Source organism: Cucurbita pepo, chromosome 17 (assembly GCF_057944985.1).
Source record: "Cucurbita pepo subsp. pepo isolate OVF chromosome 17, ASM5794498v1, whole genome shotgun sequence".
Classification (NCBI taxonomy): Eukaryota; Viridiplantae; Streptophyta; class Magnoliopsida; order Cucurbitales; family Cucurbitaceae; genus Cucurbita; species Cucurbita pepo.
This window is the reverse complement of record NC_141814.1, coordinates 623,759-643,225: the sequence shown is the minus strand read 5'-3', so window position 1 is coordinate 643,225 and position 19,467 is coordinate 623,759. Positions and strand designations below refer to the sequence as shown.

The 19,467-nt window shown below is 33.6% G+C and overlaps 4 protein-coding genes across 5 annotated transcripts; all 4 read right to left on the bottom strand.

Annotated features, from left to right (window-relative positions):
* Nucleotides 1-386: 386 nt before the first annotated feature.
* On the bottom strand, nt 387-4,847 carry LOC111778594 (AMSH-like ubiquitin thioesterase 3). Its single transcript, XM_087119336.1, has 14 exons — nt 4,544-4,847; nt 4,258-4,322; nt 4,087-4,162; nt 3,814-4,002; nt 3,519-3,619; nt 3,064-3,166; nt 2,929-2,972; nt 2,432-2,744; nt 2,190-2,279; nt 2,048-2,110; nt 1,703-1,777; nt 1,085-1,147; nt 912-964; nt 387-833 (listed from the first exon to the last, which is right to left on the bottom strand). The coding sequence occupies exons 1-14, from the start codon at nt 4,640-4,642 to the stop codon at nt 659-661; spliced, it is 1,509 nt and encodes a 502-aa protein (XP_086975462.1). The 5' UTR covers nt 4,643-4,847; the 3' UTR covers nt 387-658.
* A 348-nt stretch (nt 4,848-5,195) lies between these two features.
* LOC111778597 (uncharacterized) lies at nt 5,196-6,289 on the bottom strand. The gene is made up of 4 exons (XM_023658511.2): nt 6,106-6,289; nt 5,915-6,018; nt 5,505-5,730; nt 5,196-5,386 (listed from the first exon to the last, which is right to left on the bottom strand). Exons 1-4 carry the CDS (start codon nt 6,239-6,241, stop codon nt 5,268-5,270), a joined length of 585 nt encoding a protein of 194 aa, XP_023514279.2. The 5' UTR covers nt 6,242-6,289; the 3' UTR covers nt 5,196-5,267.
* A 1,177-nt stretch (nt 6,290-7,466) lies between these two features.
* Nucleotides 7,467-10,520, bottom strand: LOC111778598 (uncharacterized). 2 transcript variants are annotated; one of them, XM_023658512.2, is made up of 7 exons: nt 10,395-10,515; nt 10,106-10,172; nt 8,331-8,399; nt 8,170-8,217; nt 7,919-7,975; nt 7,765-7,827; nt 7,467-7,679 (listed from the first exon to the last, which is right to left on the bottom strand). In XM_023658512.2, the coding sequence occupies exons 2-7, from the start codon at nt 10,160-10,162 to the stop codon at nt 7,671-7,673; spliced, it is 303 nt and encodes a 100-aa protein (XP_023514280.2). In that variant the 5' UTR covers nt 10,163-10,172; nt 10,395-10,515; the 3' UTR covers nt 7,467-7,670. The 2 variants fall into 2 exon arrangements, with proteins under 2 accessions (XP_023514280.2, XP_023514281.2); XM_023658513.2 differs by lacking the exon at nt 7,919-7,975 and having other exon boundaries at nt 10,395-10,520.
* Nucleotides 10,521-11,347: 827 nt separating this feature from the next.
* Nucleotides 11,348-14,757, bottom strand: LOC111778595 (beta-D-xylosidase 1). Its single transcript, XM_023658510.2, has 6 exons — nt 14,253-14,757; nt 13,795-14,076; nt 13,528-13,697; nt 13,238-13,335; nt 12,313-13,077; nt 11,348-12,234 (listed from the first exon to the last, which is right to left on the bottom strand). Exons 1-6 carry the CDS (start codon nt 14,673-14,675, stop codon nt 11,633-11,635), a joined length of 2,340 nt encoding a protein of 779 aa, XP_023514278.2. The 5' UTR covers nt 14,676-14,757; the 3' UTR covers nt 11,348-11,632.
* Between the last annotated feature and the right edge of the window lie 4,710 nt (nt 14,758-19,467).

Here is a 19,467-nt window from a genome sequence, read left to right as displayed (position 1 = left end):
TCTTTTGTTCAGTTATTTTATATATTAAAAAATGCAATATTTAGAATGTGGTCCTCATTCTGTAGTTTAATTTTCTCCTATTTCCATTCTAATTAGGCAAATGGGTTTGAAATTATATAGACCATAAGCTTTAACCATTTATGAATAATTACGTATAAAATTATGAAACCTCGTGGATGTCTACGGTCCCTACAGCTGTCCAAAATCTGTGGCGCCACGTCTTCCAATGGTTGATTTGCCAATTAATCAAATTCATTAAATTAATGATGAAAGCTAAACTTAAAAGCCAACATGTAAATATATATATATATATATATATTCAAAATCTCTTTCATTAATGTTGAAAGAAATAATATAATATCGGGAGACTCGGGAGAGTAGAGACGTATTAACATTAAAATAATATAATATCACAAATAACGTCCACAGCAGAATTAAAATGAAATGAAGTTATCATCTACACTATATAGCCAACGCTATTCTTTCAACGAAGGGAAGCCAATCATGGCCACAGCCTGAACTCTCCCAACAATGGCAGTAACTCAACTGGATTTGCAAATTACAAAATTTACAGAGCTGTCGTTGGGGCGAAGTTTAAGGTACTCATTCTCGAGGTGCTATACAAGTTCCCTTATAAATAGTGTCAGCAATCAAGATCTTACCTTAGATCAATAACGTCAAACTTCGAGTTGGGATTCATCAAAACATGAGAGCAGTGCTCATAGAGTGGACTCCCATCTTCAGGCTCCTCATGGGGATGAAACCCGCGCTGTTGGCAGTTGCGGATGACCGACACACCACCTGGATCGGACAGATGAAATATTCCATATGGACTGCAACAGCATTGGAATATGTTAACAAATGATACTACTCAAGAGTTGTTGAAGGAATGGAGGGGAGGGGGAAAACACCTTGATTCATCCGTAGGAGCCATGACGATTGCAATAGCTTCTGGTAGCATAATCTGGAAAAGCCAAAATCTCCTTAAAAAGAGCCAAAAGAAACTAAACATATTCTGTGATAGGACACTAGGGATAAAAAAACAAAAAACAAAAAACAAAAATTAGTAGAATTGTTATATTACCTGGTACGAGTAATGTGTGTGCAAATCCACAGATGACATGAAACACGTTTGTGATGGGTGTGTCTGAAAATCAAACAAGAATCAGAGACATGTAAAACAGAAGTTTTCGTATTTCAGTAAATAATACGAGCTGAACAGAAACGTTAAAAGCCAAAAATTCCGATATTCTCAAGAACAAATATAATGGATGTTACATCCAGCTCTTCTGCTTTTCAGTTTTGTTAAGAGCATCCATCTCAAGACATCACTACTTAGCAAGTCAACTGAAGTGAAATAAACAAAGCTTATTGACTATAAAGAATGCTTGTTTCGTTGCTTAGGAAGGTTATACGTAGTTTCGTTGCTTATGTGGTTGATCTTGAAAAGGGTCATTTTTGGTGTAAGGTTAGAACGTCAGGCCTCTCAAATGTCTATCTAGATTGGAATATTCTTGCACGTGCAATAATATTACAGCAATTCATCTTCTGTTCTAGCAGTGTCAGAAAGTGCAATGAATATTAAAGACAAAACTAAACTATTTATGCAGAGAAGTCGAGTAATCAACATAATATTTATAATTTGGTGTCCCAAATTCTATAATCATAAACCATCTATTGCATAAAGAGCCAGAAAGCTTACATGGATCCAACCAAGAGGGAAAAGTGATAATCTGTCTTGAACTTCAAATATTTCCTCCTCATTCAACGTTTGGCACTGAATATTTTTTTAAAAAAAAAAAAAAAAAGATAGAATGAGTATTTGATTGAAGACAACAGTGGTAGCTAACGAACCCTCAAGTCAGTTATAACCATATATGAACCAATAGCATAGGAATGTACGTATAATGTAAAACAATTAAAACTCAAACATACTTCAAGTAGCAGTCAAAATGAAAACCAAACATTCAAGAGCAGTGAAAACCAACGGCGTGGAAGGAATTTCTAACTTTAACTTGAAACAGATGAAAAGTAATTATATTCTTACGAAATCTGATGTTGATTCTTGCTTCGGGACTATGAGCGTAGATATGTAAAAAACCCTGTTTTTCTGCAAATATATGATGAAGTATGAGAACAAAACTAGAGAATCTTTACAAATTTGCAATAAACCATTAATTTGTTCTTACCAGTGAGCCAGCTAAAACACCACAAGTCTCCAGATTCTTATTTGTATTTTCTCGGGCCAATCTCAAGAAATCATCCAGCATTTTTACTGGCTGCGGCAAACAGTAAAAGCAAACAATATCATATTGGAAGATATACACATTTATAAAAATGAAGTGACAAAAGGATGCTACATAGCAAAGGAAATAGGTGAATAATTAATTGCTTTCGGAAGTTATATACGAAAATCAGAGAGAAGGCCTACAATGTGTAAATGTTGAAACTCAGGTCCATCCTGTGATTGTTTTGCCACTCCAGGCCTTGGATCCGCAACTTTAGATGGGGGAATCGTCGCATATTCCTGCTGAACCTTAGCAAGAACAGGAGGAGGAGAAGGCTGTTTGACCAATGTGAAAGGATCTTCCCTTACTTCTGTTATCAATGGAGGAGTAGACATGTCTGCAGGATGAGGCCAAAGGCCATCGTCTAGCGAGAGTACCGACTCCATCATCGACGTAACACCTCCTGGACCACCATCTTTTTGTGCCACTAGATCACATTGTTCAATTTGATTCAGTCTGCAAGAATTTGAAAGATCCAGATAAATTTTCAAGAAAACATTATCAGAGAAAAACTGAAACAGAAAAATCAAAATATTGATCACATTAAGCTTTCGTTATCAGGAAGGTTACTCAAAACACAGAAGACCAAAAAAAAAGTGTAAATCCTCAGATACTAATACACATTAAACATGACTCTGACCTTGAATCTTCAGAAGTATAATCCTGATTTCTTGGATAGAGAATCTGACAGAACAAAAAGATTATCCTGTGAATGGATTTCATAGTAGACAGAAACAGAAGAAAACAACATAAAAAAAGAACGCACAAAACTCACCTTGTCTGTACTCGGTCCCTTCCATTGGCCCTGAAGACCATTGGGACCCAAAATAGAATGTCTAGACAAAGTTTCGGGTTTGGGAAGCGGTACATTGATAGACCTGTGTAATCCCAGCACTAATTATCAGATCCATTTGTTCATGTTCATAAGAACTAGAGACTAGATGAGCACGCCTAGAATTGTATTCTTAAGCCCTTATACTAACACCGTCTTTCTATTCAATCTTGAGACCAGATGCAGAAGAACTCTGATGTCGTCAATATACTTTCTTATTTTCTGTCTTCTACTCTCTAACTAGCTACTTGAACTACAAGATCACCTTCTTCTAGCTTACACTAAAATATAAATATTGGAATGATTTATCTCCCTACATTATCATGAGTAGGGACTACTACGCCGCTAACGGATTGATATAAACATGTACGAAATAAATGGGAAAAATGTATACTCACAGATTTGAGAACTTATTCTCAATCCTTACAGAACTTGATTGTGAAACTAGACCTCGGTCGTCATTATACCTCAATGAAGATTGTGGTTGTAAATTGGCATGCTGAGAATTTAAGAGGATTGGGGAGGCTGTGTATCAGTAGAGTGAAATCACAAGATAACAGTAAATAATCAAAAAATAAAAACTGCAAAAGACAAGAAGTAAATAAAAACTCTAAATTATTGGTGGGAATTTCATTGATTAGTGATACAGTTACACGAGAAGAAAGTATCATATCAAACATTTAGAGTTGATACCTGCTTTTGATCCAAGATTAATGAAAATTTTCCATTCACATAGGGAGATGGCCGACGACTGTTTGAAACTATTTCCTGCTCATCAGGTGGAGGAAGACGAGACCGTCCATACACTTTCTCCAGTTCATTTACTCGGCGATCAAATTCGGGCTTCAAGGACTCAAGTTCATCTACTACACTCAACAGTTTCTGGTAGGACAACATAAAATAAAATGACACAACATTCACATACCATTCATTGCAAAAGAACAGAGATATTGAATTTTAACTCACCTTCTTATAAAATATCTTTTCCTTTGGGAAAAAAGCTAGGTAATCACGATGCCGTGGTATAGTTTCAGAAACCAAGCTGAGAAAATAAGAACAAGTTGAGAATTGAGTTTCCTACACCAAGAATCAACATCCGTGAGCAATGGAAAATACAAGCATCAACTAGGCCCTTACCTTGAAAACCTAAGAAGTATAATGAACAAATCCACAATATTATTCTCCTCCCGATAAATATTAGCCTGCCATTTCAAGAAAACAACACAATGACATCAAAATACAACGAGAGGACAATTCTAATACCTAAACCACCAGTAAAAAAAACTGCAATCAAAATCACTTCAACAACCACGCAGATGAAGAAATGGAAACTAACAAAACCTCAAATTAAACATTAAACATTAACATTTCAGCATCAATAATCAATCAGAATAATCGAGAAGAAAGTTCCCGAAATGATTACCTGTTTTAGGAGATTATCGGCGATCCGATAGTAATTCCGAAGGGGAATTCGATTATCAACCCCAACTTTCCGCGCCTCCCTATCGATGTTGATCTTCATCGAAGCTAGCAATCAATTTGATGAACTCCCAGTAGAAATCTTCCAAAGAACGAATAGGAATCTCGTATAACATATATTTGCTTAAGCGCGAAGATTGAATGCGGGGCCGTGAAATTGAAGTTGAAACTGGGACTCTAATGTCGACATGATGAAGTGCAACCGTGGAGGAGGGGGCTCGGGGCTTTGGCCGTCAAGTTTTCGCTTTTCTTTTATATTTAGCCTTACATATATTTAAAAATGCTAAATAAATAAATAACGCTACAAATAATTTCTAAAAAAATATTTTTTAATTTTGAAAAATTCAATAATACTCTCACAATTTTCAAAAACTTTTAAAAATACCCCAATCTTTACTAATAAATATATTTTTTATTTTTTATTTTAATTTTAAAACCAAGTGCAAAATTCAAATATATTTTTATTGATTTAGGCACTTTACAATTTTAAAAATTAGTTCATATTCAATAACATATAACATATAAAAATAATTTGAACACTAAATGTCTTAATTGATAATATATATATCTTAAGATAATAATAATGATTAGCACTATTTGTTACATAAGATAAATTATGAAATTAAATACATAGCTTTTCTCGATAATTATATAATAATAATGGAATTTCAAAGGAATAAGCTAAAAAGGCTCAAAATAATAAAGCTAAATCCAATAACGGTCTTATTCGAAGCCCTCCACGCTTTGCCTGTTTCAGCTCTTATGTGCTCCAACACGTCGAAGTTTCCTGCATCAACACAATTTTAGTTGTTTTAAAAAAATAAATAATTATAAATAATTATGGAATACAAAATTAAAAAGATGAATTAGTTGATGAAATTAGAATTTAATTAAATAAATAGAACCTCTTTGAGGGCCATAGCCACATCCAGCGTGGATGGTGTCCCTAACATCTTGCAACGTGGCCTTATTGTAAAACAAGAAATTGCTAAAAATGCCGTCAATGCAATCAAGCACTAAGTGCGTTTCACCCAAACACGGCCCGTTGCAGTATTCTTCTGTTCTTTCCAGTGGGACTTCCACATTCCCACTCGCCTTTAATCTATACGATTCTTCACACGCGCTGTATATCTGTTTTTACTTCCATGGTAAATTCCGATGCTAAAAAAATTACTTTTACCAATTTAAACATTTAATCTAATCCGAAGTTTAGTTACTTTAAATACTCTTCCATTCTATTATAATAGTTTCTACTTAAGACTATTTTTACATAAAAATAATATTAAAAAAAAGGTGTGTTCTATGTGTGACGTACATATTTATCATTGAAGCATAGTAATGCTTTGGCAACAATCTCGGGTGGATCCTCGTAACCGACAAAACCGCTTGATGCAACACCCTCGGCGTCGTCTCCTTTTCCTGCAAAAAAAAAAAAAAAACATTAATTTAGATAATTATTAATAAAATATTAGATTATATTTGGTAGTAGGTTTAATGCTACATTACCGTACAAATAAGAAGAAGTAAGAAGGTAGAAGAGGGCAACAGCTGAAATGGATATTCTAGGGAAAGGAAAGAAGACGAGAGGCATAGTTGATGTTTGGGAAGAACAAAACATAGATACAAATTCTGAGCTTTTCATCTATATAATCTGATTGGATCATTAGCTTGGAGGGATGAACAAAAGACCTTTGAGATAACAAAGCAGATGGGTTTGGTAAGAGAAGGGAAATGGTGAGAAATTTAAGAGAATGGCAGAGAAGAAGTTGAACTAATTCACCAAAACTCTTGTTCCAATTAAACCTTACGAAGTTTCAACGGATTGTTCGAGTCTAATTCCATCGATAGTAGATAGTGTTAATTTTGGCTCGTTATGTATCGTCGTCAACTTTACGGTTTTCAAGTGTGTCTGGCTGACAGCGATATTGTAACAATTCAAGTCCACCACTAGCAGATATGCTAGCAAAAATGCTAGCCTTCAAGGGATGAATTGTGAGATCCCACGTCAGTTTGAGAGGAAAAAAGAAACATTCCTTATAAGGTGTGGAATCCTATTCCACGGCCCTCAAGGGGGTGGATTGTGAGATCCCATGTTAGTTTTAGAGGAAAAACGGAAGATTCTTTCTAAGTATGGAAACCTCTTCCGCTAGCCCCCCAAGAAAGTGGATTGTGAAATCTCATGTGGGTTTTAGAGAAAAACGAAACATTTCTTATAAGGTGTGGAAACTCTGGAGGGATTGTGAGATCCCACATCGGTTTGAGAGAAAAACGAAACGTTCCTTATAAGATGTGAAAACCTCTTCCGCTAGCCCTCAAGGGGGTGGATGGTTAGATCCCACAACGGTTTGAGAGAAAAATGAAACATTCTTATAAGGTCTAGAAACCTCTTCCACTTGCCTTCCTCAAGGGGGTGGATGGTTAGATCCCACAACGGTTTGAGAGAAAAATGAAACATTCTTATAAGGTCTAGAAACCTCTTCCACTTGCCTTCAAGGAAGTGGATTGTGAAATCTCACGTTGGTTTGAGAAAAAAACGAAACATTCCTTATATGATGTGGAAACTTCTCATTAGGAGACACGTTTTAAAATTGTGAGGCTAGCGACGATACCTAATAAATCAAAATGGACAATATTTGCTAGCAGTAATTAAGGTTGTTACGTATTTCCTCCTATTTTGTAAATAATGATTTAAACGTGCAATAACAGACATTAAAAAAAAAAACAATAAAATGGACACAAATCTCGTGTTGAAATGTAAATATTATTATTACATTTTAATATATCAAGAAATTATGATTCTTCATTGTTTGGATAAACTTATTTATCTTAAATCAAGAATTTGATTAAATCAACTAACTAGAACCAAGTTGAGTAAATTAAGCATTGAGAGATTGATGATTTAATATCCAAATCAAATTTGATTCCAATAATACAAATGATTTCAACAACCTTCATTTAAGAAAATAAGTTGGGTCATTCAGAATTAATTTAGCTGCTAAAAATTGCACAGTTAAATCAATCCTTCCGAGGACCTTTTTACTGCCACACATTTCACATTGCCTTTTAATTAACTATTCAACCTGCGTTACCATAAAAAACCAAAGTGAAAAATTACTTCAGCCAAAATAATAATTAGAGATTTAAATCGGATTTCTTTTTCCTTACGATATTGCCCTTCTCGAATGTGCAGACCGGCCTCCTTGGTGGAAGCTGTGGCTTTGGGGTCCTCTGGTAATTAGAAGGAAAAGTAAGGGCAAATTTGGCATATAAATTTAAAACGTAAATTATTTGAGAAAATAATGCAAAAATTTAACTGTACCTGTAGCTTAGGCTGTAGTTTCTCTACGGCCACGCTGTTACAAAGCCCTGCCCCTTGCTATTTGGGAGGCCATAATAAATAGTTTATTAATTTAAAACTTTTATTTTTATGTCTAATATATACTCCTATTTTTTAAAATTTACGAATCTATCATAAATTAAATTAAATTTATAAAAAAAATCAATTTTATATCTAATAAATTATTAATATTATTATTATTATTATTTTGTAAGGGTTGTATGAAAAAGTACCTTGCATAAGGCCCAATCCGCCGAATCAAAGAAGGCACGTTCGTGGTCCTAACATAGACCGAAGTTACAAGAGGCATTAATAATTCAGGTCGATGTTTAAAATTGAGACTTTCATATCATTAAAGTTAAAAAAATAATAATAATAAATAATCATTCATTACCTTTGAAATCAATGGCTTCTTCTTTGGAGCAAGTCCTCCGTATCTGTTTCCACTTACTGCGGGAGCTTCCTGTATTTGTTTTATTTTATACCAAAAAGCCTCAATAATATTTATTAAGCTAGCGCACCACTAACTATGATTTTTTTTTTTTTTAATTAAAAAAATTATTGGAAAATATATACGTGGAAAAGCATTCCGTCTGAAATTATTACTCCAAAAACATTTTCAAACAAGAATATTGGTACCGTGACTTTAACGTCAAGAAACTCAAACTCGCTCTTTACAGGAAGCAACCAATATCTTTACTTTAAGAGGAAAAAGTTTATTTTATCCGTTTTTCAAGTCAAGATTGTTATTTAATAAAAATATATATTTATGTAGAAAATGACAATGTGGTTATCTTTCGAATTTGTAATTTCACAGCAAACTATGACAACAATTGAATTCAGAAAGAAAAAGAAAAAACAATGGCAATACGACGACGTAACAAGAATTTCACTCAACCGACAAATTCAAAGAAAGCAAAAATCAATGAATAAATAAATAAATAGTCCAAAATCCAACGGCATGTGGTGTGTAGTGTTCCCTTTGATAAAGAGTTGACCTCCTAACCCCAAGTTGTATTATTAAACGTGGGTCCTTTTTTATCTTCCAATTCTTCTCTTCTCGTAATTCATAATTCAATGCCAATCAGACAACTTGTTTTATAAATACCATGATTAAACCCAACAAATCCCAAGAACCATCATGTCAATGTTTTTTCATTATATATATATTATTAAAAATTAAAATTAAAATGTCAAACTTTCTCTTAATTATTAAATTTGAATTTGAAAAGAAAGGGCTATGGAATAACATTTTTATAATAAAGCCTATTTTATAGATGGAAAGTCATTGTATTAATTAAAACATTGAATTTTAAGGTGATGATAAACTTGCATTGTCACAAAACAATCACATATTTTGGTTTTTATTTTATCTTTTTATTTGTTATTTATAATATTATTTGGATGAAATCAAACCACGTCGTATTATAAAATACCAAGTGGTAGAGTAAATGGGAATGGGAAAAAACGATTATAATATTAAAAAAAAACGCCATTTTTTGAAATGTAAATCTTATCGGAATAAAATGAAAATTGCAAATTGGAGGGTCCATCGTAAGGGATTTTATGAGGCCCACTAACTGAAGCCACGAAATTTTCATTGGCCCTCATGTATTTGGCATTTTTTCCTTAAACAAAAAGAAAATGACTTCATTCTTATTTTCTTTTTTTCCTTAATTCAAACAATAGTAAAATAGTCATTTTGAATATTTTTATTAATGTTTAAAAAAAAAATTAAAACACTTGGAAATAAGTTATTGACAAAATTTATGTTAATCATTATAATTTTAATTTTGAAGTTTTCTATTCTAAAAAAAAAAAAAAAATTGTAGATTAATAAATCTTTAATTTTTCGATTTTATATCATAAATCTTTTTTAAAAATTCAAGACATTATAAACAGATTCACACATGTAGACCAAATGAAGTCTAAAATGAAAATTTAGATCCTACAGGTTTATGTGATTTGTTTTTAGTTTTGATTAAACAAATAGTTTTTTCTTTTATTTGGCCACAAATTATAATGTTTAGATGAAAATGATTCTAAAAATGTAATCTCAATTTTCAAAAAGCAACAATATGCTTATATAGAGATTTCAAAGAGGAAAACACGAGATTTAAACGACTTAATCTAAGAGGAAATAGATCAAATAAATTGAATTGAATGTACCTGGTTTTGATGGAAGGGGAAGTAATTTTCTCCTCCTTTGCTTTGATGATCCGCCATATCTAACTTCCTAACAAGAACAGAAAAAAAAAACGCCGCCGTAGTTCACGAAAATGATGAAGAAATTAAACTGATTCATAAACAGAAACGGAAATCGACTCGCTCTGAAATCAAACTGAAATCAAATTCAAAGCTATTTGATCGATTAATCGAATTCGTTCCAGTTCTGATAAGAAATCTGGTTCAGCCATGGCGAAACAGAGAGCGAATTTAGAGAGAGAAAGAGAAGTACCTTGAGAGAGAGAGAGAGGGAGAGAGAAAATGAAAAAGGAGAAATGGATAGATGTGGAAGGGGACGAATAATAACGGGCGGTTGAGTAAAGAGGATGCCTCACAAGAATATGTTCAACTTACAACAACATCAATTTGGGGTTATATATACATTTCAATTTATTATTATTATTAATTTATTACTTTATATTTCGAAGCTTATTTTACTTCTATATATATATATATATTAAAAAAAAATAAAAAAAAAAAGGGTCAAGTTTTGCCATATAATTGTCGGCCTTTAAAAGAAATAAAATAAATAAAAGGTGTTTTGACTCGATAATTTTTTTATAATCTCATAAATTTGTCAACGGAAGACTAATCCAATTAGCCGCCCAATTGATATGGCACGTTGAGCTTTAAAAGTACCATAATTTTAATTTTTAATTTTAAAAAATTTGAAAATCTAAAATGGTTTAAATAATACATTTCAACTAAAATTAGTTGGGAAGAGTAAATCAATGAGCTTATCTTCTCAAATAATATTAATTTAAGAAAATTAGATAATTTATGTAAAGAACTTAGTTGTCGGGGTACAATCGAATTAAAAATAGTAAATTCAAGTAAACCAAAATAATAAAATAAAAAAGCTCACTAACCTCCAAACACGGGAACCTTTTTTAAAATAAATTTAATCATCAAAATTCGAAAATAAAAATCAGCTTTGAAATTGATGGTCAAAAAATAAACACGTCTTCTTGGATTGTTAGGTGGAATAAGGTAATTATCAGTATAGATTAAAAAAAAAAAAAAAGAGAGAGAGAAGAAATAATTACACATTTACTTTACCATTAAATAGTCTAAACTCAATTATTAAAAAAATAATGAGATTAGAAATATATTTGAATTTTTTTTTTTTAAATTGCACAATAATGCAGAACACTTTCCAGCATTGCTTAAATGAGAAGGGCAATATAACATAATAACAATTCATATTCATTATTAATAGCATAATCTGCTTTTCAATCATAAATTTACACTTGCAAAGCTACATAGATTGCCCCTTGCAATTTTGCTGCATTGAGGCACAATCATTCTTCAATACAAACAACAATTACTTCCAAATTTCTTTTCAATCGATAATTTCTCTCTTCTTCTTCGACCTATTTAATTTCATATACAATTATTTTTTAAAAACTTTAATTCTGTGTAATCATCGTAATTAGGGCACAGCAGCATCAACATTTTTGCCAAATTTAATCAAAATTTAATATTCTGTAAATCGGCGTGAAGAGAAATTGTATGAGTAAGATCTCCAATATGGAGAGTGTGCTCACCAGTTGGAATTCTTCGAGTTCCAAATTGGTCGACTCGGCTAAGATGATCGCAAACATGAACTCCGATTCTAATTCGCTTTTGAGATCCGGCTGTCATATGAACCTTTTCGAATCCGATCAAGTGCTTGTATGGCGACGAGTTCTCGTTTGGAGCTGTCGCGAAGGCGAGAACGGTGTGAGATCCGTCGAGAGTGCCGATGTTTTTGACGTCGATTTGAAGGCCTAGATCGGAGATTGAGGCGCAATCGGTGTGCGAGACTTTGATTGCGTTGAGAGAGGCGGTGGAATTGGGATTGGGAGATAAATTTGTGAGAGGAATTGAGAGTTCTTTTGGGGCTTCGGCTATGCTGTGGGTGAATTTTGAATAGCTTAGACCGTACCCGAAGGGGAACACGACTGGACCCTTGTAGAATCGGTAGGTTCGACCCGGATAGCCGGTTGATGGGTCGGGTCTTAGGCCCATGTTTGTCATTGGGACCTTGGCTAGGTAGCTTTGTGGGTACCAAGTCATTGGCAATTTCCCCCCTTCACAATTTCAAACAAAATCGTTATTGAACATTTATAAAATAATAAAAAATAGCAGAGGGAAAAATGAATTAGTACCAGGATTAATGGCGCCAAAAATCACATCGGCGATGGCGGCGCCACCAGCCTGACCGGGATACCCAGCCCAAAGAATCGCACTAATTTTCGGATCACTTTTTGCAAATGTAACATCAATCGGACCGCCGGACATCAAAACCAGCACCGTCGGCCCTCTAGAAGCCCTCGCCACTCTCGAAACCAATTCCTGCTGATATCCAGGCAAAAGCAGTCCATTTCTATCCCTAGACTCCGCTTCAATCGACTGGTCCAACCCCACCACCACCACCGTCGCATCTGCCGCGCGCGCCGCCGACTCAGCCGCCGCAATTAGCTGATTTCCGCCACACCCCACGTTGGCGCAGCCTTCCTGGTGGATGGTTTTGGCGTACTTCGAGATTCCTTGGAGCGGCGAAGTGTATCCGCAGGCCACGCCAGCGTAGTTTCCAATCATGGTGACGGTGGCGTCAGAGTTCGGACCGATCACTGCGACAGTGCGGTGGCGTGTGGGGGAGAGTGGTAAGGATGCGGCTCGGTTTTGGAGGAGGACTATGCCTTGTCTTGCGGCTTCGAGGGCTAGGTGTTTGTGGGCTGGGGTGCAGACGTCTTTTGGGCCCAAGTGGCCATAGGGTTGGGCCGTGGGCTCGCCGTCAAACATTCCGAGCCTCATTTGCACCGCGAGTAAATTAGCTAAGGCGCCGTTGAGATCGGCTTCTTTTAGGAGTCCTCTTCCGACGGCTGCGGCTGTGTGCACCGCCAAAAATGGTCCACAGTCCAAGTCCAAGCCTGCAAGCCATTGATACAATTAGATCCATTTATTTCTTTAAAAAAATATATTTTTTCTTAATTAATATTTCTATGTTAATCTTTTGGGTATTCCTTAAAAAAATAATAAAAATAATAATAGTTAAAAACCCATTCACTGCAAGTTCCAATGGGTACTTACCCGCTTTAATAGTGTAAGCAGCTGTTTCTTCGGGCGTACGCGTAAAATGTTGGTTATCGTACATAACTCCAACTGAATCGCAATCGGAGACAATATACCTAACGGAATTTATAAAGAAAGTAATATTTTTTAAGCTTAATTTAAAAAATATATATATATATATATATATAGAGAGAGAGAGAGAGAGAGAGTTCAATATTGTAATTTTTTAATTAAAAAAAAAAACAAAATTAAATAACACAATTTAATTCTAGTGCGACGATGTGCACAGTAATTCCATAGGAACTCACCCATCAAGCCCCCAAGTTCCACGGATGGTGTTTTTAAGTAAATCAGGGTCAGCGCAAGTCGGCTTCCCGTTGACCTGATTATAAGAGCACATTACGCTCGCCACTTTTCCCTCCACCACACAAGCTTTAAAAGGGACGTTATAAGTGTCCTCCAAATCCTGTTTACTCACCTGCCCAACCCAACACAAAAAGCCCATTAACATTCTAAATGGGCTTCGGCCCATTATGACCTTTTGGACCTCGAATTTTCTAAAGCCCAATACATACCTTCGCGTTGAAATGGTACCGGTCTACTCCATTCCAATTGTCAAGATCATAGGCAGTGTAATGCTTGCAACAAGCAGCCACCTTCAGCCTTTTCCCCTGACCATTCCCCTGCAGCCCTCGGACGTAGCTGGCAGCGTACTTCCCGGCTAAGATCGGGTCCTCCCCTGGAGTTTCTTGGCCACGCCCCCACCGTGGGTCTCGGAATATGTTCACATTCGGGCTCCAATATGTTAGACCTGCCGTTCCTCCGTTATACATCGCTCTCGCTTCGTCCGAAACCACCTATACGTCATTGTCTAGGTTTTCAATTTGCACTATTAATGAGGCCGTTGGTTGTAGTTTCTTAATTCTTAGGCTTCCTTTTGTAACATTTAATAATTTAAAATATATTTAATAATTTCTCAATATATATATATATATTATAGAAAATGTAAAGAAAAAAGGTTGAAAATTCTGACCCGTCCGATCTCCTCCCAAAGCGATTGATTGAAGGAAGCAGCGGTGGTGATGACTTGAGGAAAGCTAGTGGCGCCAGGGTAGGCCCCACCAAACTTAGTACCGGGGCCCACATTGGAAACGCCATGAAGTGCTTCCGACCACCACTCATATCCTCTAATCCCCAGCCTCGGCACCGGGATGGCATTATTAACCAATAGCCTTATCTTTTCCGCCAACGTTAACCTCCCAATCAAATCTCTGACTCGTTCTTCAATCCCCAACGAGACCTTACAAAACCCCATATTTCTCGTCGCCGCATTCTGCCCGTCGCATGCAAACGCCGCCCTCCCCTCCGCCGTCCCCATCACCGCTGCCACCACCACCACCACCATCGCCGCCACCGCCGGCCACCGGATAACCCCACTTCTGAAATAACAAGCCATTACTATAAAGTGTATTTAGAGTGAGTGAAGGGGTAGTGGGTTTTTATAGGACAATGGCAGCTGCGTTTTTTTGTAAGGGTTTGCATATGGGATGGGATATTTTCACTTTCACGATTGGTTTTCCACGTCGGTTTTTAGTTATGAAGAAATGAAAATAAATAATTTATAATAAATAATAAATCTCAACCTTTAATAATTGAATCCATATGAATCACCAATTTTTATTTTCTCATCAATTTCTTCATAAATTTATTAATTTTAATAAAATTAAATTTTTGTACAAAAATAAGTTATAACTTGGGTACAAGTTAACCACCAAATAATTTTGCCATAACTAATAAATTCAACAAAAAATAATAATAATAATAATAATAATAATAATAATAATAATAATGATATGTTAAAATTCAACAAAAAAACAAAGTTCATATAAATGGATAGATAGCGACTGAATTAATGTGGGTTTTGGTTTTGGTTTTTTCTTTTTCTTTTTCTTTTTCTTTTTTATAGTATTTTAAGTGTTTCGATGATTATCGATAATAATGTTATTATATTAGATGGAAGTGAGCAAGTTGAAGACGCAGCTATGGTGTGGCGTGCCGTCAATGTGTAGTTACTTAAATATAAATGTATATTAAATTATAAATTAATCCCTAAATTTCTAAAAATATTTTACATAAAATTCATATTCTATCGCATATAATAAATTTTATAATTTTATTGTATATTAAATTATAAATTAATCCCTAAATTTAATTTTATATATTTTAAAATTCATGGGCTAAGACTAGGGACAAAAGCATAGGGAATTTTTGGTTGCTTTTTATATTTTATATTTTATTTCCTTATAAAAAAAAAAAACGATAGATTGAAGAAAACGCAAGCGGCAGCCCGTGACACTTCATAGCCTAAAATTTTAATTTTATCAATTAAAATTTTTGTATTTATTTATTTATTTTTGTTAAAAGTTGCAATCGGTCTCACAATTAATATTCATTAATTTCCAATTCAACATATGGTTACATTTTTTTCAATATTTTTTTAATTGGTCTTAAAAAAAATTATATATGGTTAGAAATTAGGAAAATCATACATTTCACATAAATAAAAAAATTTAATAATTTAAAAATAGGTTAAATATAAATAATGATATCAAGATATAAATGATTGGTTGTTGTACCAAATCATTTATTTTTTAACACTACCAACAATCAAAAACATAACTATATAGATCTTTGAGTAAATGTGAAGCATCAACCAACGGGTTGGAACCTTTAATGGAATAAAACAAGTTATTTGATTTATTTAGAATTTTATAGATTTTTTAAGGTCAAGTTTGGTATAATTAAACAATAGAGTTTAGGGCACGTTTACGTACTTATAAAGAAAATGACTTTTAATATGCATAATAAAAGTCGAGTCATTTTTCTTAATTATTTGAAAAGAATAATGTAAATAAGTTAAAAGACAAGAATTCGTTCCGTTTAATTTTTTTTTTTATATATATTATTTTTTTTTATGCAATCGTTGGGAGATATTCCCCACTAATTGAGTATGATTATTATTATTATCTTTTTGTTTCCATTATGATACTTTTGGTCAACAACTACATGCGTCTATTATTTGGTTGTTATGATAAGGAAAGTAATTTTGGCCATATAATGATAATATCATATATCGAATATTATCTAGTTTTCTATATATATATATATTATATTGTGCCAAAATTGAAATAATAATAATAATAATAAAATGTCTTTTTTTATAATTGACCACGTAAATAAATGAGTTCAAAAGATCAAATGTTGGTATTTTTATACGAGACGTGACCATGACTTTCACGTGATAATCAAGCTAAATTAAGAGTATTAGTAAGATTTCACATCAGTTAGAGATGAGAACAAAACATTTTTTTATAAGAGTGTAGAAATCTCTTCCTAACAGACGTGTTTTAAATTCGTGAGGCTGACGGTGATACATAACGGGCCAAAATGGACAATATATGCTAGCGGTGGGTTTGGAGCGTTATAAGTAATATCTGAGCCAGACACCTAACGGTGTGCCAGTGAGAACGCTGGACTCCTAAGGGAGATGGATTGTGAGATCCCACATCGGTTAAAGAGGAGAATGAAATATTTCTTATAAGGGTGCGGAAATATATTTTTAATAGATGCCACAGTTTGACGATATACATTGACTAGACTAATAAAGTACTTTTGTGTGATCGTTTATAATGATCCTTAAACAATCATTTATTAAAAAATGTTTAAAATAATAATTTTTTTAATTGAGTATGGTCCTTGATAGATATGGCATAATCGGTCCATATATTTTAAAAATTGGCATGAAATAATTCATGGCCGTTGATATTGACATAAGGAAACATCAATCGAAACGACAACCAACTTGTTCTCTAACTAAGCGGATGGATAATTTTAATTCTTACCCAAATAAATAATATTAATAACAATATCATTATTATATATCGAAATCGATATATAATTCGAGGCTTAATCATTTTGCAACTTTTGTCCATAATCAGCTAAATCAAGAAAACGGTTGTTAGCAAAATCGTGACGACATCTCTCAAAATAACAACTCGTTGTCAATTGATTTCAAATATTATGTGGCATCTTGTAAGACGTGTGGTCGTTGAAGAATTGATATGTCAAAATATGTCGTGCAAAAGAGAATTTTAAATTAGAAGGTCAATGAAGTTGATTCAATAACATTTGTTTTATCATTTTATCATTTTTTTGTCATTGGTTTTGCAAGAGTATGAAAACATTTTTTATAAGAGTATGAAAACATCTCCCTAACATACACATTTTAAAAACCTTGTGAGTAATTTCGGAAGGGAAAGTCTAAAGAGAACAATATATGTTAATGGTAAACCTGAACTGTTACAAATGGTTTCAGAGCCGGACACCAAATGGTGTGCCAACAAGCACGTTAAGCCTTAAAGGTGGTAAACATCGGGCGGTGTGTCAGTAAGGATGCTGGACTCCGAAGGAGGGTGGATTGTGAGCGGTGTGCCAACAAGGATGCTAAACCCTAAAGGTGGTAAACACTGGGCGGTGTGTCAGTGAAGATACTGAACCCCAAAAGAGGGTGAATTGTGAGATCTCACATCGGTGGTAGAGGAGAACAAAACAATATTTACAAAGTTTCGGCAAAAAGTCCAAATAAGAAAATATCTACGGATACACTTTACGGTGGGATAATGGGCTTGGAGTTGAAGTGGGCCAGGGCCCACCAATCCTATCCATTCGGAGAATTTGCGAGGTTTTTGGGATGAGAATGAACGAATAATAATAAATAAAAATATAAAAACAAATATTTTATTTAAAAAAATCAAAACAATTATAAATGCGGAAGAAAATATGATAGGCTTTAGAGGGTACCATTCTTATCGCAAATGCTTAAAGATTCTCTTTCCTATACCACAAATTTTAATTTTCCCTTAATTTAATTTTTATTTTATTTTGTAAATATCTGTTTTTAAAAATGGCGAACTGTTACTGGGCCCTGCAATAATATGGGAAGGTTGGTTGGTTCGGCCTTTTTGTTGAAACATAAAATCGGCCCATCATATTTTAATTCCGACTTGCTGGCTTCCTTTCGAATTTTCTTTACCGAAATGTTTCCACCAAATATGACAACGATCGTAATAATTGTAAGACGCTACATATGTATGGTTTAATTATAAATTAAAATTAAAGTTTGGTCATTAAATTTTTAACATAAATTATAAATATAGTTAATAATTATTCATGTGGTGTATGATAAATCCCTAAAATTAAAAAAAATATATTATTATTATTATTATTGTTTAATTTTTAAAAATCTATATATATTTTTTAATTTTATTTTCTCTCTCTTGGGAACAAACAATAGGAGGATGAAAAGAAATAAAGGGATGGGCAAAGGTGGTCCGGTGAAGCAATAAATTTGGAAACAAAGCTGGTCGAAAGCTTATCCAACCACGTAAGACCATAATCCTATCAAATTATTTGATTTTCATATTCATATTTTTTAGCCAAGCTTCGAGTCATGTCAAAAGGAATTAGATATCCCTTAAAACAAGTAATCCCACTAATAAATATTTTTTTTTAAATTTAAAATTATTATTATTATTTAATAATATACGACGACACAAAGATCAAACCCATAACATTTTAGTCGAAGATATATATTTACTTATGTTGATTAGAATTGAGTTGAATTTAAAATCAAAATTAGTATAATATTCGAAAATAGAATATTAAACCAAATATCCAAAATAACCAAAACAAAGGAAGAATAACATCCAAACCCAATCATAAAAATACAATAACAAAAGACACCAAAAGATGTCCCAACTTACCTAAAAAAGCACTAAAACTTACCTGAAAAACATCAAATAAGTCAGCACCCACGTGGTCTCACTCCAACAAAAAACATGCTTTGCTTGTAGCTAGTTTATTTATTTATTTATTTATTATTATTATTTAAATTGCTATAATATAATACCAACGGTGCTTGTTGTAATTATTTATTTAAATTGATTTGGAGTTAAAGGCTTGTATAGCAAGGCCCAGGTAAGTAAGTCTTGGCCCATTTTAGGTCCATCACGGCCCATAAAGAACGAAGACCAATGGACTTGGCCCAAATATTACTGTACTGGTTTTAGAGAATTTGGCCCATTTATTAGCCACTTAATAATTAATAGATTTTTTTTAAAACACTGGAATACTGGAATATTTTGAGATGATAATTTTGTAAACTTAAAAAATAAAATAGACAGAATTTA